Here is a 16,661-nt window from a genome sequence, read left to right on the forward strand (position 1 = left end):
GAGGTTGAACATCCAGGATAAATGTCTGACTCCCAGGGGAACAAGGCAAATGTTCATGGTTCACAGAAAATATACGTTGTGAAACATTCTTTGTACATGAAAATGGAAACATCTCAGTTGGCCACACAAGTAACCTTGCATAGGAGGTATATCGACCTGACACTGGCAGCAATGCATATATACTGAACAAAAATATAAACGCAACATGCAACAAATTTCAACGATTTTACTGATTTACAGTTCATATAAGGAAATCAGTTATTTGAAATGAATTCATTAGGCCAAATTCTATGGATTTCACATGACTTGGAATACAGATATTGATCTGTTGGTCACAATGATGGACCCTAAAAAAAAGGTAAGGGTGTGGATCAGAAAACCAGTCAGTATCTGGTGTGACCACTATTTGCCTGATGCAGCGCGACACATCTCATTCGCATAGAGTTAATCAGGCTATTGATTGTGGCCGGTGGAACGCTGTCCTACTCCTCTTCAATGGCTGTGCGAAGTTGCTGGATATTGGTGGAACTGGAACACGCTGCCGTACACATCTATCCTGAGCATCCCAAACATGCTCAACGGGTGACATGTCTGGTAAGTATGCAGGCCATGGAAGAACTGGGACATTTTCAGCTTCGAGGAATTGTGTACGGACCCTTGTGACATGGGGCTGTGCATTATCATGCTGAAACATGAGGTAATGGTGGCGGATGAATGGCGCGACAATGGGCCTAAGGATCTTGTCACGTTATCTCTGTGCATTTAAATTGCCATCGATAAAATGTAATTGTCTTCGTTGTTCATAGCTTATGGGTTGGAGATGTTCCTATTGGGGAGCATTAAATAGGTTTAACCAATAGTCCTCCATTTAAAGTACAATTACTTTTCCTGTGGCATTGATGAGGTGAGCTCCTTAACATTACACTACAAAGTGCTATGAGTTCTAAAAGGCCCACCTCAGAGGAAGTTGCTGCACCTATTTTGAGTAATTCCTGTCCTACAGCAGGAAATTCTCGTTTAGGTTCCGCCTCGAAAACTGACGCAGGCTTCTTATACATAATCAGAATTTGGGAGTGGGAACTTGTGGTGATTTCCACATGTAGCAGAGCAATAACAACAAGGCACTGACTGACAGTTGTCAGTGTAACTAGCTAGCATGCTAACCTTAGCTAGCTAAGAAAAGTGTGAGCACCATTTCAATTAAGTCAGGTGAAAATAATTATTTCAGAAAAAGACTCCCAGCCTACCTGTCAAGAGATGAGTCTCAGCTAAACTGTGCCTATATGAGCTGTTGACATGTTGAGGGTTGACGTTTGGCTGACTCTTGCGGTTTGATAGATACTGTTAGATACAACTGCACTGATGGAGCTAGGAACACAAGTGTAGGTTACTGCAAAATGCTGTAACCAGCTGCTGGTTCTGGTCTACTTAGTTCATTGACTTTCATTGAACCAGAAAAAAACAGCCAGTGGGGTGTCTCGCTTCCTCTTCCGTCTCTAGTTACAGCTTTATGCCATAACCTACACTTAGCTGCCAGAGCCATGGAGCAAATTAAAATAGGGGTTGCAAACTAATGTTTTTGCATCTCCCCTTTTTTTTACCAGCAAATTACCATAATCCAGGGGTACAACTTTGATTTTAGAAGTGGGGGGGACTCTTTTTAGGGGGTAGATCAGCTTTAATATTGCAGATTGATGGAAGCCAAAATCTATGTAATTGTGTGCATCATTTCCAATCCTGCATATATTTTTTTGTAAATATACAGTACCAGTCAAAAGTTTGGACACACCTACTAATTTAAGGGTTTTTCTTTATTTGTACTATTTTCTACATTTTAGAATAATAGTGAAGTGATCAAAACTATGAAATAACACAAATGGAATCATGAACTAAACAAAAAAGTGATAAAGAAATCTAAATATATTTTAGATTCTTCAAAGTAGCCACCCTTTGCCTTGACGACAGCATTGCACACTCTTGGCATTCTCTCAACCAGCTTCAACTGGAATGCTTTTCCAAAAGTCTTGAAAGAGTTCCCAGATATGCTGAGCACTTGGTAGCTGCTTTTCCTTCGCTCTGCAGTCCAAACCATCTCAACTGGGTTGAGGTCGGGTGATTGTGGAGGCCAGGTCATCTGATGCAGCACTCCATCACTCTCCTTCTTGGTCAAATAGCCCTTACACAGCCTGGAGGTGTGTTGGGTCATTGTCCTGTTGAAAAACAAATGATTGTCCCACTAAGCGCAAACCAGATGGAATGGCATATCGCTGCAGAATTCCAGCAAAGCACCCCCACACCATCACACTCCCTCCATGCTTCACGGTGGAACCACATATGCGGAGATCATCTGTTCACCTACTCTGCATCTCAAAAAGACATGGCGGTTGGAATCAAAAACCAAAAATGTTGACTCATCAGACCAAAGGACAGATTTAATGTCCATTGCTCATGTTTCTTGACCCAAGCAAGTCTCTTCTTATTATCGGTGTCCTTTAGTAGTGGTTTCTTTGCAGCAATTCGACCATGAAGGCCTGATTCACGCAGTCTCCTCTGAACGATGTTGAGATGTCTGTTACTTGAACTCTGAAGCATTTATCTGGGCTGCAATTTCTGAGGCTGGTAACTCTAATTAATTTATCCTCTGCAGCAGAGGTAACTCTGGGTCTTCCTTTCCTGTGGCGGTCCTCATGAGAGCCAGTTTCATCATAGCGCTTGATGGTTTTTGCGATTGCACTTGAAGACACTTTAAAAATTCTTTACATTTTCCAGATTGACTGACCTTCATGTCTTACAGTAATGATAGACTGTCATTTCTCTTTGCTTATTTGTGCTGTTCTTGCTATAATATGGACTTAGTCTTTTACCAAATAAGCTATCTTCTGTATACCACCCCTACCTTGTCACAGCACAACTGATTGGCTAAAACACATTAAGAAGCAAAGCAATTCCACAAATTAACAAGGCACACCTGTTAATTGAAATGCATTCCAGGTGACTACCTCATGAAGCTGGTTGAGAGAATGTCAACAGTGTGCAAAGCTGTCAAGGCAAAGGGTGGCTACTTTGAAGAATCTCAAATATATTTTGGTTTGTGTAACACTTTTTTGGTTACTACATGATTTCATGTGTTATTTCATAGTTTTTGATATCTTCACTACTATTCTACAATGTACAAAATAGTAAAATAAAGTAAAACCCTTGAATGAGTAGGTGTGTCCAAACTTTTGACTGGTACTGTATATATATATATATATATATATATATATATTAAAATATATTTTCCTTCATTATTTTTCCCTAACCCTACCATCTCTCCCGTAATTGGAGTAAACTAATGGACAACAACACTTAGGCTTCTTCTTCCAGGTTATACATACTATATACATTTTACAGACACAGTATATTTTACAATAGTTATCTTTTGTTTGTTTTTAGTCCCATCCTTCAGCTTCACTCAATCCTTCCCATCTATCTCTGAACACCATCCAGTTTTGATTAGTATTTTCCATTTATTTTTCAACTGTACTGTTTCACAAAAGTTCTGAACATTTCTATTCTCATAGATCATACATATTTACAATTTTTGCTAAGAGTATTATTATATTATTGATCGATTGGCGATTACTTTTAAAATCACCCAGCAGATGTAAACCTGATAATACAGTGTGAAAGCTCTTAAAGTTACAATGTTTCCGTTATAGCGTCTTTTTGATAGTTTTAATAACATCACAAAATAGACATTAATATTCCATATTCCATCTCTCATTATTCCCAACATTCGGATGTTGAAATATATTGTCCCAGTGTCCATTGTTTGACGTTGACGTTTTTGGCGTCAAGAGTCTCTCGGTAACAAAGGGATTTTGCCTTTTAGATACTGCAGGGCAAGAGAGAAAGTTCCCGACCGGCTGTTAAGTCATGAAACCGGCCCAACTCCTCCCTCTCTGGTGGGAGAGGGGGGGGGGGGGTCTGGCTATCTGATCACCAAGGCGAGAGAGTCATGACACAGTTAAATATGAAATTAACTTAAATATGATTAGGCTGTAGTTTACTACAGTGTCTGTGAATAAATATTGATAATGAAAAGAAGTGGAGGGCGATCAACCAATGTGAGTCGAAGTGCAATCAAAAAATCCAATCATTGAAAAGGAAAAGGCACAATGCGCAAATAGGTTAGGCTACTATGGTGAGCCAGCGTTGCGCCTTTACATTTTCAATAAGTATGGATTACCCATTTATTTGTCTGTCCCTGCAAATCGACCTCCTAAAGGTAGGCTATAACCTATAGGACTATGCAAAATGTTGCAAGTGTCGCTGTCATCATTCTTGCTGCTTCCAGTTCAGTAGCCATACCTGCGAGATCAGGTGTGCGTGTGGTCTCAATTAAATAGAGTAGGCTATAGACTATGTATACATGGGCGGAGAAGCACGGGGTAGTTATCTTTCCAAGGAAATGTACTTCCTAAATAGGCCTGTGATTAGGCTATAGTTTACTACATTGCCGCGGGTGGGAGTTGGACAGAATGCCAGAGGGTATGTGCAGGAGCAGGATGAAGAAATCGGTCCTGTGCAGACCTCTACTGTGCACCATGACATTGAAGCCTGTAATGTTAGAGCTGTTTATTACTGTGCCAGTGTGAAAAGTAGGGAATTAGCTAGGGAAACTGACAGATCAATAACATTACATTGCCATACTGACTAATAAAACTCACATTACACTGAATAAAACGTCAGAATATTCATATTCAATCGTTTGGAAGATTGTTTCATCGTGATTCTTCAGGTCTAGTTTGATTGACGCAAAAATAATAGCTAATGTAAGTCAACTTACTTCTGAAACGGGTCAACACAAAGGCTACAAACAATTCCATACAAACAACTGCTGTTAGATAGTAATAATGGCCACCTATTATTACTATTTGACAGATAACTAGAGGCTAGAGCTGGCTGTAGTAACTGTAATATTCATATGTGTCAACATACTGAATTGTAATTGGTTGCATTCTACCGTCGTATCTTACTGCGCTATGACTGGTTAAGACCACCCAGGTCATGAGGTCATTACTACAGTTGATCATGGCCGGAGACACATGAACATGCCAGTTATAGCTAGCTAATAAAGAGCTTTGTTTAGAAAGAGCCTGTCGTACTGCATTTTATTATTTTGTACAGAGCATGCAAAACAAGACATGGTGTCAGAGTAAAAGGACTAAAAGATGGATTTTGCTGGAGTTCCTTCACCTCGAATGGACTGGGGGTCTACAAACTTGCCCGATGCATGGCGTAAGTACAAACAGCCCACGGAGCTAATGTTCACGGGTCCTCTGGAAGAAAGAGGAAAGGTGCAGCTACCTGCTCCTGTGGATTGGTGAAAAAGGGAGAGATATTTACAACACATGGACACTTACCGAGGCTGAATCAAAGGTACTGGAAACATATGTTGTGCCAAAGACCAATACGATTTTCACTAGGTACAAATTCCATGAGAAAGTACAGGGAGCAAGTGAATCGTTTGAACAGTTTGTGACTGAGATACGTCTGCTTGTGAAAGACTGTGATTATGCAAACAAGGATGAGATGGTCAGGGACCGTATTGTATTTGGAATACGCTCACCGCGAGTGAGATAGAAACTTTTGAAATATCGGGTCTGAGCTAACGCTGGACAAAGCTATCGACATAGCCAGATCTCACGAGCTAACACAGGTTCAGATGAAAACCATTTCGGGTGGCAGCACATCACGTGAAGAAGCAGTGCAGGCAGTCAGACGTCAAAGCACACCTCCGGTACCCAGAGAGTGTGCTTCAGAACAGAGAGAGACAGAAATCCAAAACAGAGCGACACAGACTCAAAATGCCCCAAAACAAGTGGATATTGTGGATACAAAGTGCATGGCAAACAGTGTACTAAATGTGGAAAATGGAATCACTTTGCAAAAGTGTGCAGAGCTTACGGTGGGAAAACAGTACACTGTGAAGATGAAATGTTAATCAAAGAGTCAAATTCTGATGAACTGTTTATTGATTCAGTGACACAGAAAAGTGAAATATCAGAGACCGAGCAAGTCTTTACTGACATTGAGATAGGAACACAAGGCACAGAGCTAAAGTTCAAACTAGACACTGGTGCAGAAGTAAACTTTATTCCTCTGAATAAGTACCGCAGCTTGACATCTGAGTGCAAGCTACAGCCCACTATGCGCATACTGACTGGTTATGGTGGTGAACAGCTCCCAGTAAAAGGCACATGCACTTTCAAATACAAGGAAAGCAACATGATGTTGGACTTTTACGTTGTTGACACTCAAGCACCCGCAGTGCTAGGCTTTAAAGCATGTTTACACATGGACCTCATCAAGCTAGTTTTATCAGTGACAGCACCAGTAGAGACAGATAATGTAATGGAGGAGTCTGCTGATGTTTTTACAGGAATAGGACTATTCCCAGGAGAATGTACCATTCACCTTGACCCAGACGCAACCCCTGTGGTCTACCCACCGAGAAAGATTTCCCTTGCTCTCCGCGCCCGTCTGAAGAAAGAGTTGGAGAGCATGGAGCAATCTGACATCATCACCAAGGTTACAGAACCCACAGATTGGGTAAACACATTAGTGGTGGTGGAGAAACCATGTACAGGCAAGCTCAGAGTATGTCTCAACCCAAGAGACTTGAACAAGGCTATCAAACGCCCCTATTACCCCTTACCGACGCTAGATAGCATCACACACAAGCTAGCGGGAGCACGCTACTTCCGTGTCATGGATGCCAGATCAGGCTACTGGGCTATCAAGTTCACAAAAGAGTCATCTAAGCTCACAACGTTCAACACACCGTTTGGACGCTACAGGTTTGGTCGCCTGTCTTTTGGGACTTTCTTAGTCCAAGACGAGTTTCAGCGAATGATCAATGAGGTGTACGAAGGCCTCGATGGAGTTGTGGCAATTGTGGACGACATCCTTGTCTATTGTCGAACCAAAGAGGAACAAGACAGAAGAGCACAGTCAACATTGCTTTCCAGAAAGTGAAAGACTTGATCACAAGAGAACCAGGACCAATCCTTGCCTACTACGACCCCAACAAAGAGCTCAGACTCCAAGTAGACGAGTTGAAGTATGGACTGGGTGCAGTGCTACTGCAGAAGGAAAGCCCATCGGCTATGCTTCCAAATCTCTCACAGACTGTGAAACCAAGTACGCTCAAATCGAAAAGGAGCTGTAAGCCATTCTGTTCGGATGTAAGCGTTTCCATCAGTACGTCTATGAACAACAAGTCATTGTGGAATCCGACCACAAGCCCCTCGAGGTCAATCATGATGAAACCGCTAGCCGCAGCCCCACCAAGGCTACAGAGAATGATCTCTGTAGATACGACATCACAATCACTCACCGTCCAGGCAAAGACATCCATGTTGCAGACACACTCTCCAGGAAGTTTCTTACCTACAAGGACAGCAGCCTCAGTGAAGGCATGGACATGCAGGTGCACACTGTGTACAACGACTTACCAGTTAGTGACACAAAACTAAAGGAGATCTGAGCAGAAACAGAAAAGGACACACAACTCACACAGCTGAGGAAAGTCATACAGGATGCGTGGCCTGAAGAGAGGAGAAAATGACCTTTGAGTTTCTCATAGTTCTGGAAACATTGTGATGAACTATCACAGATCAACTGAATAATTTTCAAAGGAGAGAAAATCATCATTCCTACCAGTCTCAGAGAAGAGATTTTGACAAAGATCCATGCTGGACACATCCATGCTGGGCATGGAAAACTGCAAACAGAGAGCACAGGATATTTCGTTTCGGCCTGGATGTTACCTCACTGTATCCCAGTCCGACCCTGGCAGGTTGTAGCAACCGATCTGTTCACCTGGAACAATGAGGACTACATCATAACAATGGACTACTACAGCAGATACTTAAGAACTCGACAAGCTTCACAGCACCACATCTGCAGCTGTGATCCACAAGCTGAAAGTGGCCTTTGCCAAGCATGGCATTTTAAAGATTTTAATATCTGACAATGGCCACTGTTAGAAATCAGAGATTGAATCCTCCACAAAAGCATGGGAGTTCACACACGTCACCAGAAGCCCACATTACCCTCAAAGTAATGGCATTGCTAAATCACTCATGGACAAAGCAAAAGCAGACGAGAGACCCCTACCTCAGTCCTCTTGAATACCGCAACACTCCAGTTGACAACTTCAAATCACCAACCCAGCTGTTGATGAGCCGCAGACTCCCCCCCCACCCGTCCCCCGTCCCCCCCGTCCCCCCGTCCCCAGTGAAAGTTGCACCCCTGCCATAATCATCAATTATTTTTTAGCTAGTCTGCATTAAAAAAATATGACAATTTTATAAATATCAAAATTGCGTGATATGATTGCATTTTAGAACCCTACTCCAACCATTGCCCCAAGATGAGTGGTTTTGACCACTAACATTTTAGATACATTTGTTTTGCATGGCCTGGTGCCCCGGGTGTGCAGGGTTTGCTAATTTTCGACCATTCCATTGATCCTAAAGTGAAATCTGTACCCACCCGGGGCACCAAGTCATGCATAACAAACTCGCCCATTGCTTCAATAGTTAAACTATCCATATTACCGGACCTTATATTCTCTCTATTTCTATAGCGTATTCACGGCTGCAATTTAGATAATGCATTGATATATAGCTAGTTAGATTGGTGAAATGAGAGAACAGAGAGAACAACAAAGAATATAGGCATCGGTGTCAATGGGAGATCAACCCTGTTAAGTAGACCGGAACTGACCATTTCTTTCAATGGTAAACAGCCTGAGTGAACTATCTTAATTCATCCACAATCTTTGATGTAGCCAAATATGATCTATAGTGCTGAGCTCAGTCGCGACTCGCAAACTTTGCAGGTGTTTCTGATTAACAAACAATGCCATGATGGTTGGTGGTACCATTCAAATAAAACCCATTCCTGAAACTAAACGTAGGCAAAAAATAATTTACACATCATATTATACACCAAATTTTTACTAACGACATGCAACTGACTTTGAGTAAAGCCAGAGTGTCTATGTATGCAGATGACTCGACATTTTACACATCAGCTACTACAGCGACTGAAATGACTGCAACACTCAACAAAGAGCTGCAGTTAGTTTCAGAGTGGGTGGCAAGGAATAAGTTAGCCCTAAATATTTCTAAAACTAAAAGCATTTTATTTGGAACAAAACACTCACTAAACCCTAAACTTCAACTAAATCTTGTAATAAATAATGTGGAAATTGAGCAAGTTGAGATGACTAAACTGCTTGGAGTAACCCTTGATTGTAAACTGTCATGGTCAAAACAGATTGATGCAGTAGTAGCTAAGATGGAGAGAAGTCTGTCTATAATAAAGCGATACTCTGCCTTCTTAACAACTCTATCAACAAGGCAGGTCCTACAGGCCCTAGTTTTGTCCCACCTTGACTACTGTTCAGTCGTGTGGTCAGGTGCCACAAAAAGGACTTTGCAATTGGCTCAGAACAGGGCGGCACGGCTGGCCCTTGGATGTACACAGAGAGCTAATATGAATAATATGCATGTCAATCTCTCCTGGCTGAAAGTGGAGGAGAGATTGACTTCATCACTACTTTTATTTATGAGAGGTATTGACATGTTGAATGCACCGAGCTGTCTGTCTAAACTACTGGCACACAGCTCGGCCACCCATGCCTACCCCACAAGACATGTCACAAGAGGTCTCTTCACAGTCCCCAAGTCCAGAACAGACTATGGGAGGCACACAGTACTGCATAGAGCCATGACTACATGAAACTCTATTCCACATCAAGTAACTGACTCCAAGCAGTAAAAGTATATTTCAAAAACTGATTAAAAAACACCTTATGGAACAGTGGGGACTGTAAAGCAACACAAACATTGGCACAGACACATGCATACACACACACACGATAACATATGCACTATACATACACATGGATTTAGTACTGTAGATATGTGGTAGTGGTGGAGTAGGGGCCTGAGGGCTCACAGTGTGTTGTGAAATCTGTGAATGTATTGTAATGTAATGGGGATCTATAATAAATACAAATACAAATAGGAAAATACACGTCATGGCACAAATTTACACAGAGGGCAGTTCGGTTTTGTCACTTCAAGCACAAAGATATACAACTTTGACTAAAAATATGTCTTATTGACTTACATTGTTATGCAACATCATGGGTAAGCTCTGGGCATCTCCTTTCAGATCGAAAAAGTGGATTTCAACTGGTGTGGGGTTTAAGTGCGATATAATGCAGTCCATTATAAAAAATTCCCCAGACCAAGTATCATTTAGCACTCTGCTAGCTCTTAAAGTGTGTAACCTATGGGAGAACACGGTTCCCCCTCCCCCAATTCAAGCGCGCTAACCACAACCCCATCAGAGTTCAACTCCTTGAGGGAGTTCATAACACTCTTATCAAGGCTATTCTTCTGAAAATCCAGGATGTGTCTTTTAATTTCCATGTCAAAATGCCTGAGGAGCACAGTGGTCAATAGTAAACATGGTGTTTTCACAGGAATCTGGCCTGCAATATGCACTATGACCTGTCAACATTCCATGCCTTCCCTGTAGCTCAGTTGGTAGAGCATGGTGTTTGCAACGCCAGGGTTGTGGGTTTGATTCCCACGGGGGGCCAGCACAGAAAAAAAAATATATATATATATATATATGAAATTGTATGAAATGTATGCATTCACTACTGTAAGTCGCTCTGGATAAGAGTGTCTGCTAAATGACTAAAATGTAAGACAGTGACAATGCAAACCAAGTGGGAACCCCGATGAGGAATGTTAACGCTCAACCCCCTTGCTTGGTTCCCCTTAATAATACATTTTTTTAAAGATAGTGTCTGCCTGCGTGCAGGTCCAGGCCTGGGGAACCATTTCTATGGGCTAAAGATCATAGGCTGCTTTTACACAGGCAGCCCTATTTTGATCTTTTGCCCAATTATTTGTCAAAAGACCAATTGGTGGGGAAAAAATATCAGAATTGGGTTGCCTGCATAAACGCAGCCAAAGGCAGGCAAATGTTGTGTGCATGCAACCAATACACATTCTCTATTATAATGACCTACAGGGTTGACCCTGACACACTGTCTTACCCCCATTATTCAAAATCAAATCAAATCACATTTTATTGGTCACATACACGTGTTTAGCAGATGTTTTTGCAGGTGTAGCGAAATGCTTGTGTTTCTAGCTCCGACAGTACAGTAATATCTAACAAGTAATATCTAACAATTTCACAACATATACCCAATACACACATCTAAGTAAAGGAATAAAGAATATATAAATATATGGATGAGCAATGTCAGAGCGGCATAGACTAAGATACAGTAATATATAATAGAATACAGTATATACAGTTGAAGTCGAAAGTTTACATACACCTTAGACAAATACATTTAAACTCAGTTTTTCACAATTCAAGACATTTAATCCAAGTAAAAATTCTCTGTCTTAGGTCAGTTAGGATCACCACTTTATTTTAAGAATGTGAAATGTCAGAATAATAGTAGAGAGAATGATTTATTTCAACTTTTATTTCTTTCATCACATTCCCAGTGGGTCAGAAGTTTACATACACTCAATTAGTATTTGGTAGCATTGCCTTTAAATTGTGCAACTTGGGTCAAACATTTCGGGTAGCCTTCCACAAGCTTCCCACAATAAGTTGGGTGAATTTTGGCCCATTCCTCCTGACAGAGCTGGTGTTACTGAGTCAGGTTTGTAGGCCTCTTCGCTCGCACACGCCTTTTCAGTTCTGCCCACAAATGTTCTATAGGATTGAAGTCAGGGCTTTGTGATGGACACTCCAATACCTTGACTTTGTTGTCCTTAAGCCATTTTGCCACAACTTTGGAAGTATGCTTGGGGTCATTGTCCATTTGGAAGACCCATTTGCGACCAAGCTTTAACTTCCTGACTTTGTCTTGAGATGTTGCTTCAATATATCCACATCATTTCCTTTCTCATGATGCCATCTATTTTGTGAAGTGCACCAGTCCCTCCTGCAGCAAAGCATCCCCACAACATGATGCTGCCACCCCCGTGCTTCACGGTTGAGATGGTGTTCTTTGGCTTGCAAGCCTCCCCCTTTTTCCTCCAAACATCGATGGTCATTATGACCAAACAGTTCTATTTTTGTTTCATCAGACCAGAGGACATTTCTCCAAAAAGTACGATCTTTGTCCCCATGTGCAGTTGCAAACCGTAGTCTGGCTTTTTTATGGTGGTTTTGGAGTAGTGGCTTCTTCCTTGCTGAGCGGCCCTTCAGGTTATGTTGATACAGGACTCGTTTTACTGTGGATATAGATACTTTTGTACCGGTTTCCTCCAGCATCTTCACAAGGTGCCATACAACTCTCCTTCCGTGGCCCCCAACTGCTCTTAAAACTAAATGCACGCTAAATGCACTAAATGCACGCTATTCAATCGATCACTGCCCGCACCTGCTCGCCCGTCCAGCATCACTACTCTGGACGGCTCTGACTTAGAATACGTGGACAACTACAAATACCTAGGTGTCTGGTTAGACTGTAAACTCTCCTTCCAGACTCACATTAATCATCTCCAATCCAAAATTAAATCTAGAATTGGCTTCCTATATCGCAATAAAGCATCCTTCACTCATGCTGCCAAACATACCCTCGTAAAACTGACCATCCTACCGATCCTCGACTTCGGTGATGTCATTTATAAAATAGCCTCAAACACTCTACTCAACAAATTGGATGAAGTCTATCACAGTGCCATCTGTTTTGTCACCAAAGCCCCATACACTACCCACCATTGCGACCTGTATGTTCTCGTTGGTTGGCCCTCGCTTCATACTCGTCGCCAAACACACTGGCTACAGGTTATCTACAAGTCTCTGCTAGGTAAAGCCCCGCCTTATCTCAGCTCACTGGTCACCATAGCAGCACCCACTCGTAGCACACGCTCCAGCAGGTATATCTCACTGGTCACCCCCAAAGCCAATTCCTCCTTTGGTCGTCTTTCCTTCCAGTTCTCTGCTGCCAATGACTAGAACGAACTGCAAAAATCTCTGAAGCTGGAGACTCATATCTCCCTCACTAGCTTTATGCACCAGCTGTCAGAGCAGCTCACAGAACACTGCACCTGTACATAGCCCATCTGTAAACAGCCCATCTATCTACCTACCTCATCCCCATACTGTATTTATTTATTTATTTATCTTGCTCCTTTGCACCCCAGTATCCCTACTTGCACATTCATCTTCTGCACATCTACCATTCCAGTGTTTAATTGCTATATTGTAATTACTTCGCCACCATGGCCTATGTATTGCCTTAACTCCCTTATCTTACCTCATTTGCACTCTGTATATAGACTTTTTATTTTATTTTCTTCTACTGTATTATTGACTATGTTTTGTTTATTCCATGTGTAACTCTGTGTTGTTGTATGTGTCGAATTGCTATGCTTTATCTTGGCCAGGTCGCAGTTGCAAATTAGAACTTGTTCTCAACTAGCCTACCTGGTTAAATAAAGGTGAAATAAAAAATAAAAAAGGTCCTTTGCTGTTGTTCTTGGATTGATTTGCACTTTTCTCACCAAAGTACGTTCATCTCTAGGAGACAGAACGCGTCTCCTTCCTGAGCGGTATGACGACTGCGAGGTCCCATGGTGTTTATACTTGCATACTATTGTTTGTACAGCTGAACGTGGTACCTTCAGGCGTTTGGAAATTGCTCCCAAGGATGAACCAGACTTGTGGTTTACAATGTTTTTCTGAGGTCTTGGCTGATTTCTTTTGATTTTTCCATGATGTCAAGCAAAGAGGCAATGAGTTTGAAGGTAGGCCTTGAAATACATCCACAGGTACACCTCAAATTGACTCGAATGATGTCAATTAGCCTATCAGAAGCTTCTGAAGCCATGACAAAATGTTCTGAAATTTTCCAAGCAGTTTAAAGGTGCAGTCAACTTAGTGTATGTAAACTTCTGACCCACTGGAATTATGATACAGTGAATTATAAATGAAATAATCTGCCTGTAAACAATTGTTGGAAAAATTACTTGTATCATGCACAAAGTAGATGTCCTAACTGACTTGCCAAAACTATAGTTAACAAGAAATCTGTGGAGTGGTTGAAAAACGAGTTTTAATGACTTCAACATAAGTGTATGTAAACTTCTGACTTCAACTGTATGTATACCAAACGTTTTAGGGTCCATATACAGATCGGCTACATAGCTAGCTACACATCCATAGGAATACAGTTATTTTCATCCTCCACTGCACAATAAGCAAGAAAATAGTTAGCTAGCTATGTTACTTCATTTGCATGGCAAATATCAGCAAGGCAAGCTTACAAAATAGTATATTCAATTTGCAGTAAATTCTTTAGCTAGCTAGATTCTTTACATCCACTGTTTCACAAGACGACCGCCTGGTTTGCTGGTTGTTTCAGGAGTCCCTAAAACATTAAACAACCAGAATTACAATTTCATACTCATGTTACAACACACATAAAGCTAGCCAGTTAGCTGGCTAATGTTAGCTAGTCAGCTAGCTTGCTAAATCGCGTCTTTCGTAAACTAACTTTATGACCAAAAATATGCATAATCGTTTGTCTCCACATTAACCAACATATTCCTCTGAACTGTACATTTTTTTGCATGATTCATTATGGCATTATAATCACTTACATTTGCTTCCATCCTAGTAGCCTTGGGTCGCATAGCGTCAAATTCGTCATGGAAACCACTCTATATGATTGGTCATCACCCAGCGGTCGCCGCTGGTGATTTGCATAAAGTTGGGAAAAGTTCATCTTTTACACCGCCTCCCACGCCAACTTCGCGCTGCTCAAAGGTCCCCGCCCTCTTCGCTTCTCACCGCTTTCCTTCCATCGAAAGTAATGGGAAGCGGTGTTTCACCACGCAGCACCGCGTGCTAGTGAACACAGGGCATTAACTGCTTAATGTCATCTTGTCTTTTAGCATGATATTAGGCCTATGTGTGCAATTATTTTTGAAAGGCTATAGTTTAGGTGTGGCTTATTGTATGGCTGCATTCCGAATACACTTGACACTTGTATGTTGTAGTGGAGACCAATATCTATCTTGTGTTATTAAGCTATATAAAACAATGGTTGTTGATGTGAATGGATGCATTTCAGATACAATTTTGCACATTTGAATGTTGCAGTAATAGGACCTATAGGCCTACAGTAGCAGTAGGACATTTATTAATATTCTGTCTGGTGCTTTTAGCGAGCGAGAGAGGGAGGATGGTTTTAATAGCTGGCACTGCTCTGAATTACTCGACTGCCCAGCATGGAGAGAAAGGGAACTGCGGGTTTTCAGTGAACGTATCTAAATCACAAGGCTCATTTGAATTTCCTGATGCGCAAAGAAAATAGTTCAAGACAAAAGAGTGATCAAATAAAGATCTGACATCTGTACCATGACAAACACTGCAAATAAGGTTTAATGACAATAGCAGCATCACACGGGTGAGTGGATCTGGGACGCCACTATCTGGCCATGCTAGAGAGGACAGAACAGCAGGACTATATGGCACGTTCTATTCTAATTCTGTCCTCTCTTCCATGGACATTTAATGGCTCCTCTTTCCCTTCTCTCTCCTTCTTCCAGCTTGATTGGTTAATTGATTGGTAGATTAGTTTACTAACCCTTGCTCTCTCTTCCAGCTTTCTTGCTTGATTCCTTGATTGACTGACTGACTGACTTATTGCTCTCTTTCTCTCTCCCATCCAGCGGTGCTGTCAGTGCTGGGTAATGCTGCGGTCTTGCTGACCTCAGCACTGCGGCCGACTCACCTCAAGGCTCCGGAGCTCCTGACAGTCAACCTGGCTGTGACGGACATCGGCATGGCTCTCAGCATGTACCCCCTGTCCATTGCCTCTTTCTTCAACCACGCCTGGATCGGAGGGAATTCCTCCTGCCTCTACTATGGCCTGATGGGGATGATCTTCAGTACGGCCAGCATCATGACCCTGGCTGTCATGGGTCTGGTACGATACCTGGTGACAGGAAACCCACCCAAAACAGGTATGGCGGTGAGTCCGTCAGTTGAGCACAGTTTTCCTTTTTTATGCAAGCTGGGTCGAAAAAGTGCGGTAGGGTGGCTGGTTGATAGAGGAGGTTGTTTGGTAAACTCCAATATGTTTGTGTGATACCTTGCCTGAGATCTGACGAGTTGTGTTAGCCCCCACAGATAATAATGTTTCAGTGCAGTTAACTAGAACAAGATGAAAACCCCCCCAAGACACATTTTTGATTGATCAAATTTGGCTAGGAGGTTCACTCCACACCTCTGATTTCCATGTAGGTCTAAACCAAACATTACTGAACCCCGAAGGCACATCTCTCCATGAGGACCGAGGCTCTAAGGCCCTGATTTAGGATCCGCAGGCTTTCTTTTAGCTTTTTTTCTATATTATATTTTATTAAAGCCTCCGCTCTTCTGGGAAGGCGATGTTGGAACATTGCTGCGGAGACTTGCTTTCATTCAACCACAAGAGCATTAGTGAGGTCGGGCACTGACGTTGGGCGATTAGGCCTGGTTCACAGTCAGCATTCCAATTCATCCCAAAGGTGTTCAATGGGGTTGAGGTCAGGGCTCTGTGAAGG

At 42.0% G+C, this 16,661-nt stretch overlaps 1 protein-coding gene across 1 annotated transcript in view; it reads left to right on the forward strand.

The window, feature by feature from the left end:
* The window catches only part of LOC115174390 (opsin-5-like), a 40,294-nt gene that overhangs the window by 13,616 nt on the left and 10,017 nt on the right, over positions 1-16,661 (forward strand). Inside the window, exon 2 of the mRNA XM_029732906.1 lies at positions 15,786-16,079. Coding sequence (XP_029588766.1) covers positions 15,786-16,079 — 294 coding nt within the window. The remainder of the gene's footprint in view (positions 1-15,785; positions 16,080-16,661) is intronic.

Source organism: Salmo trutta, chromosome 35, assembly GCF_901001165.1.
Source record: "Salmo trutta chromosome 35, fSalTru1.1, whole genome shotgun sequence".
NCBI lineage: Eukaryota > Metazoa > Chordata > Actinopteri > Salmoniformes > Salmonidae > Salmo > Salmo trutta.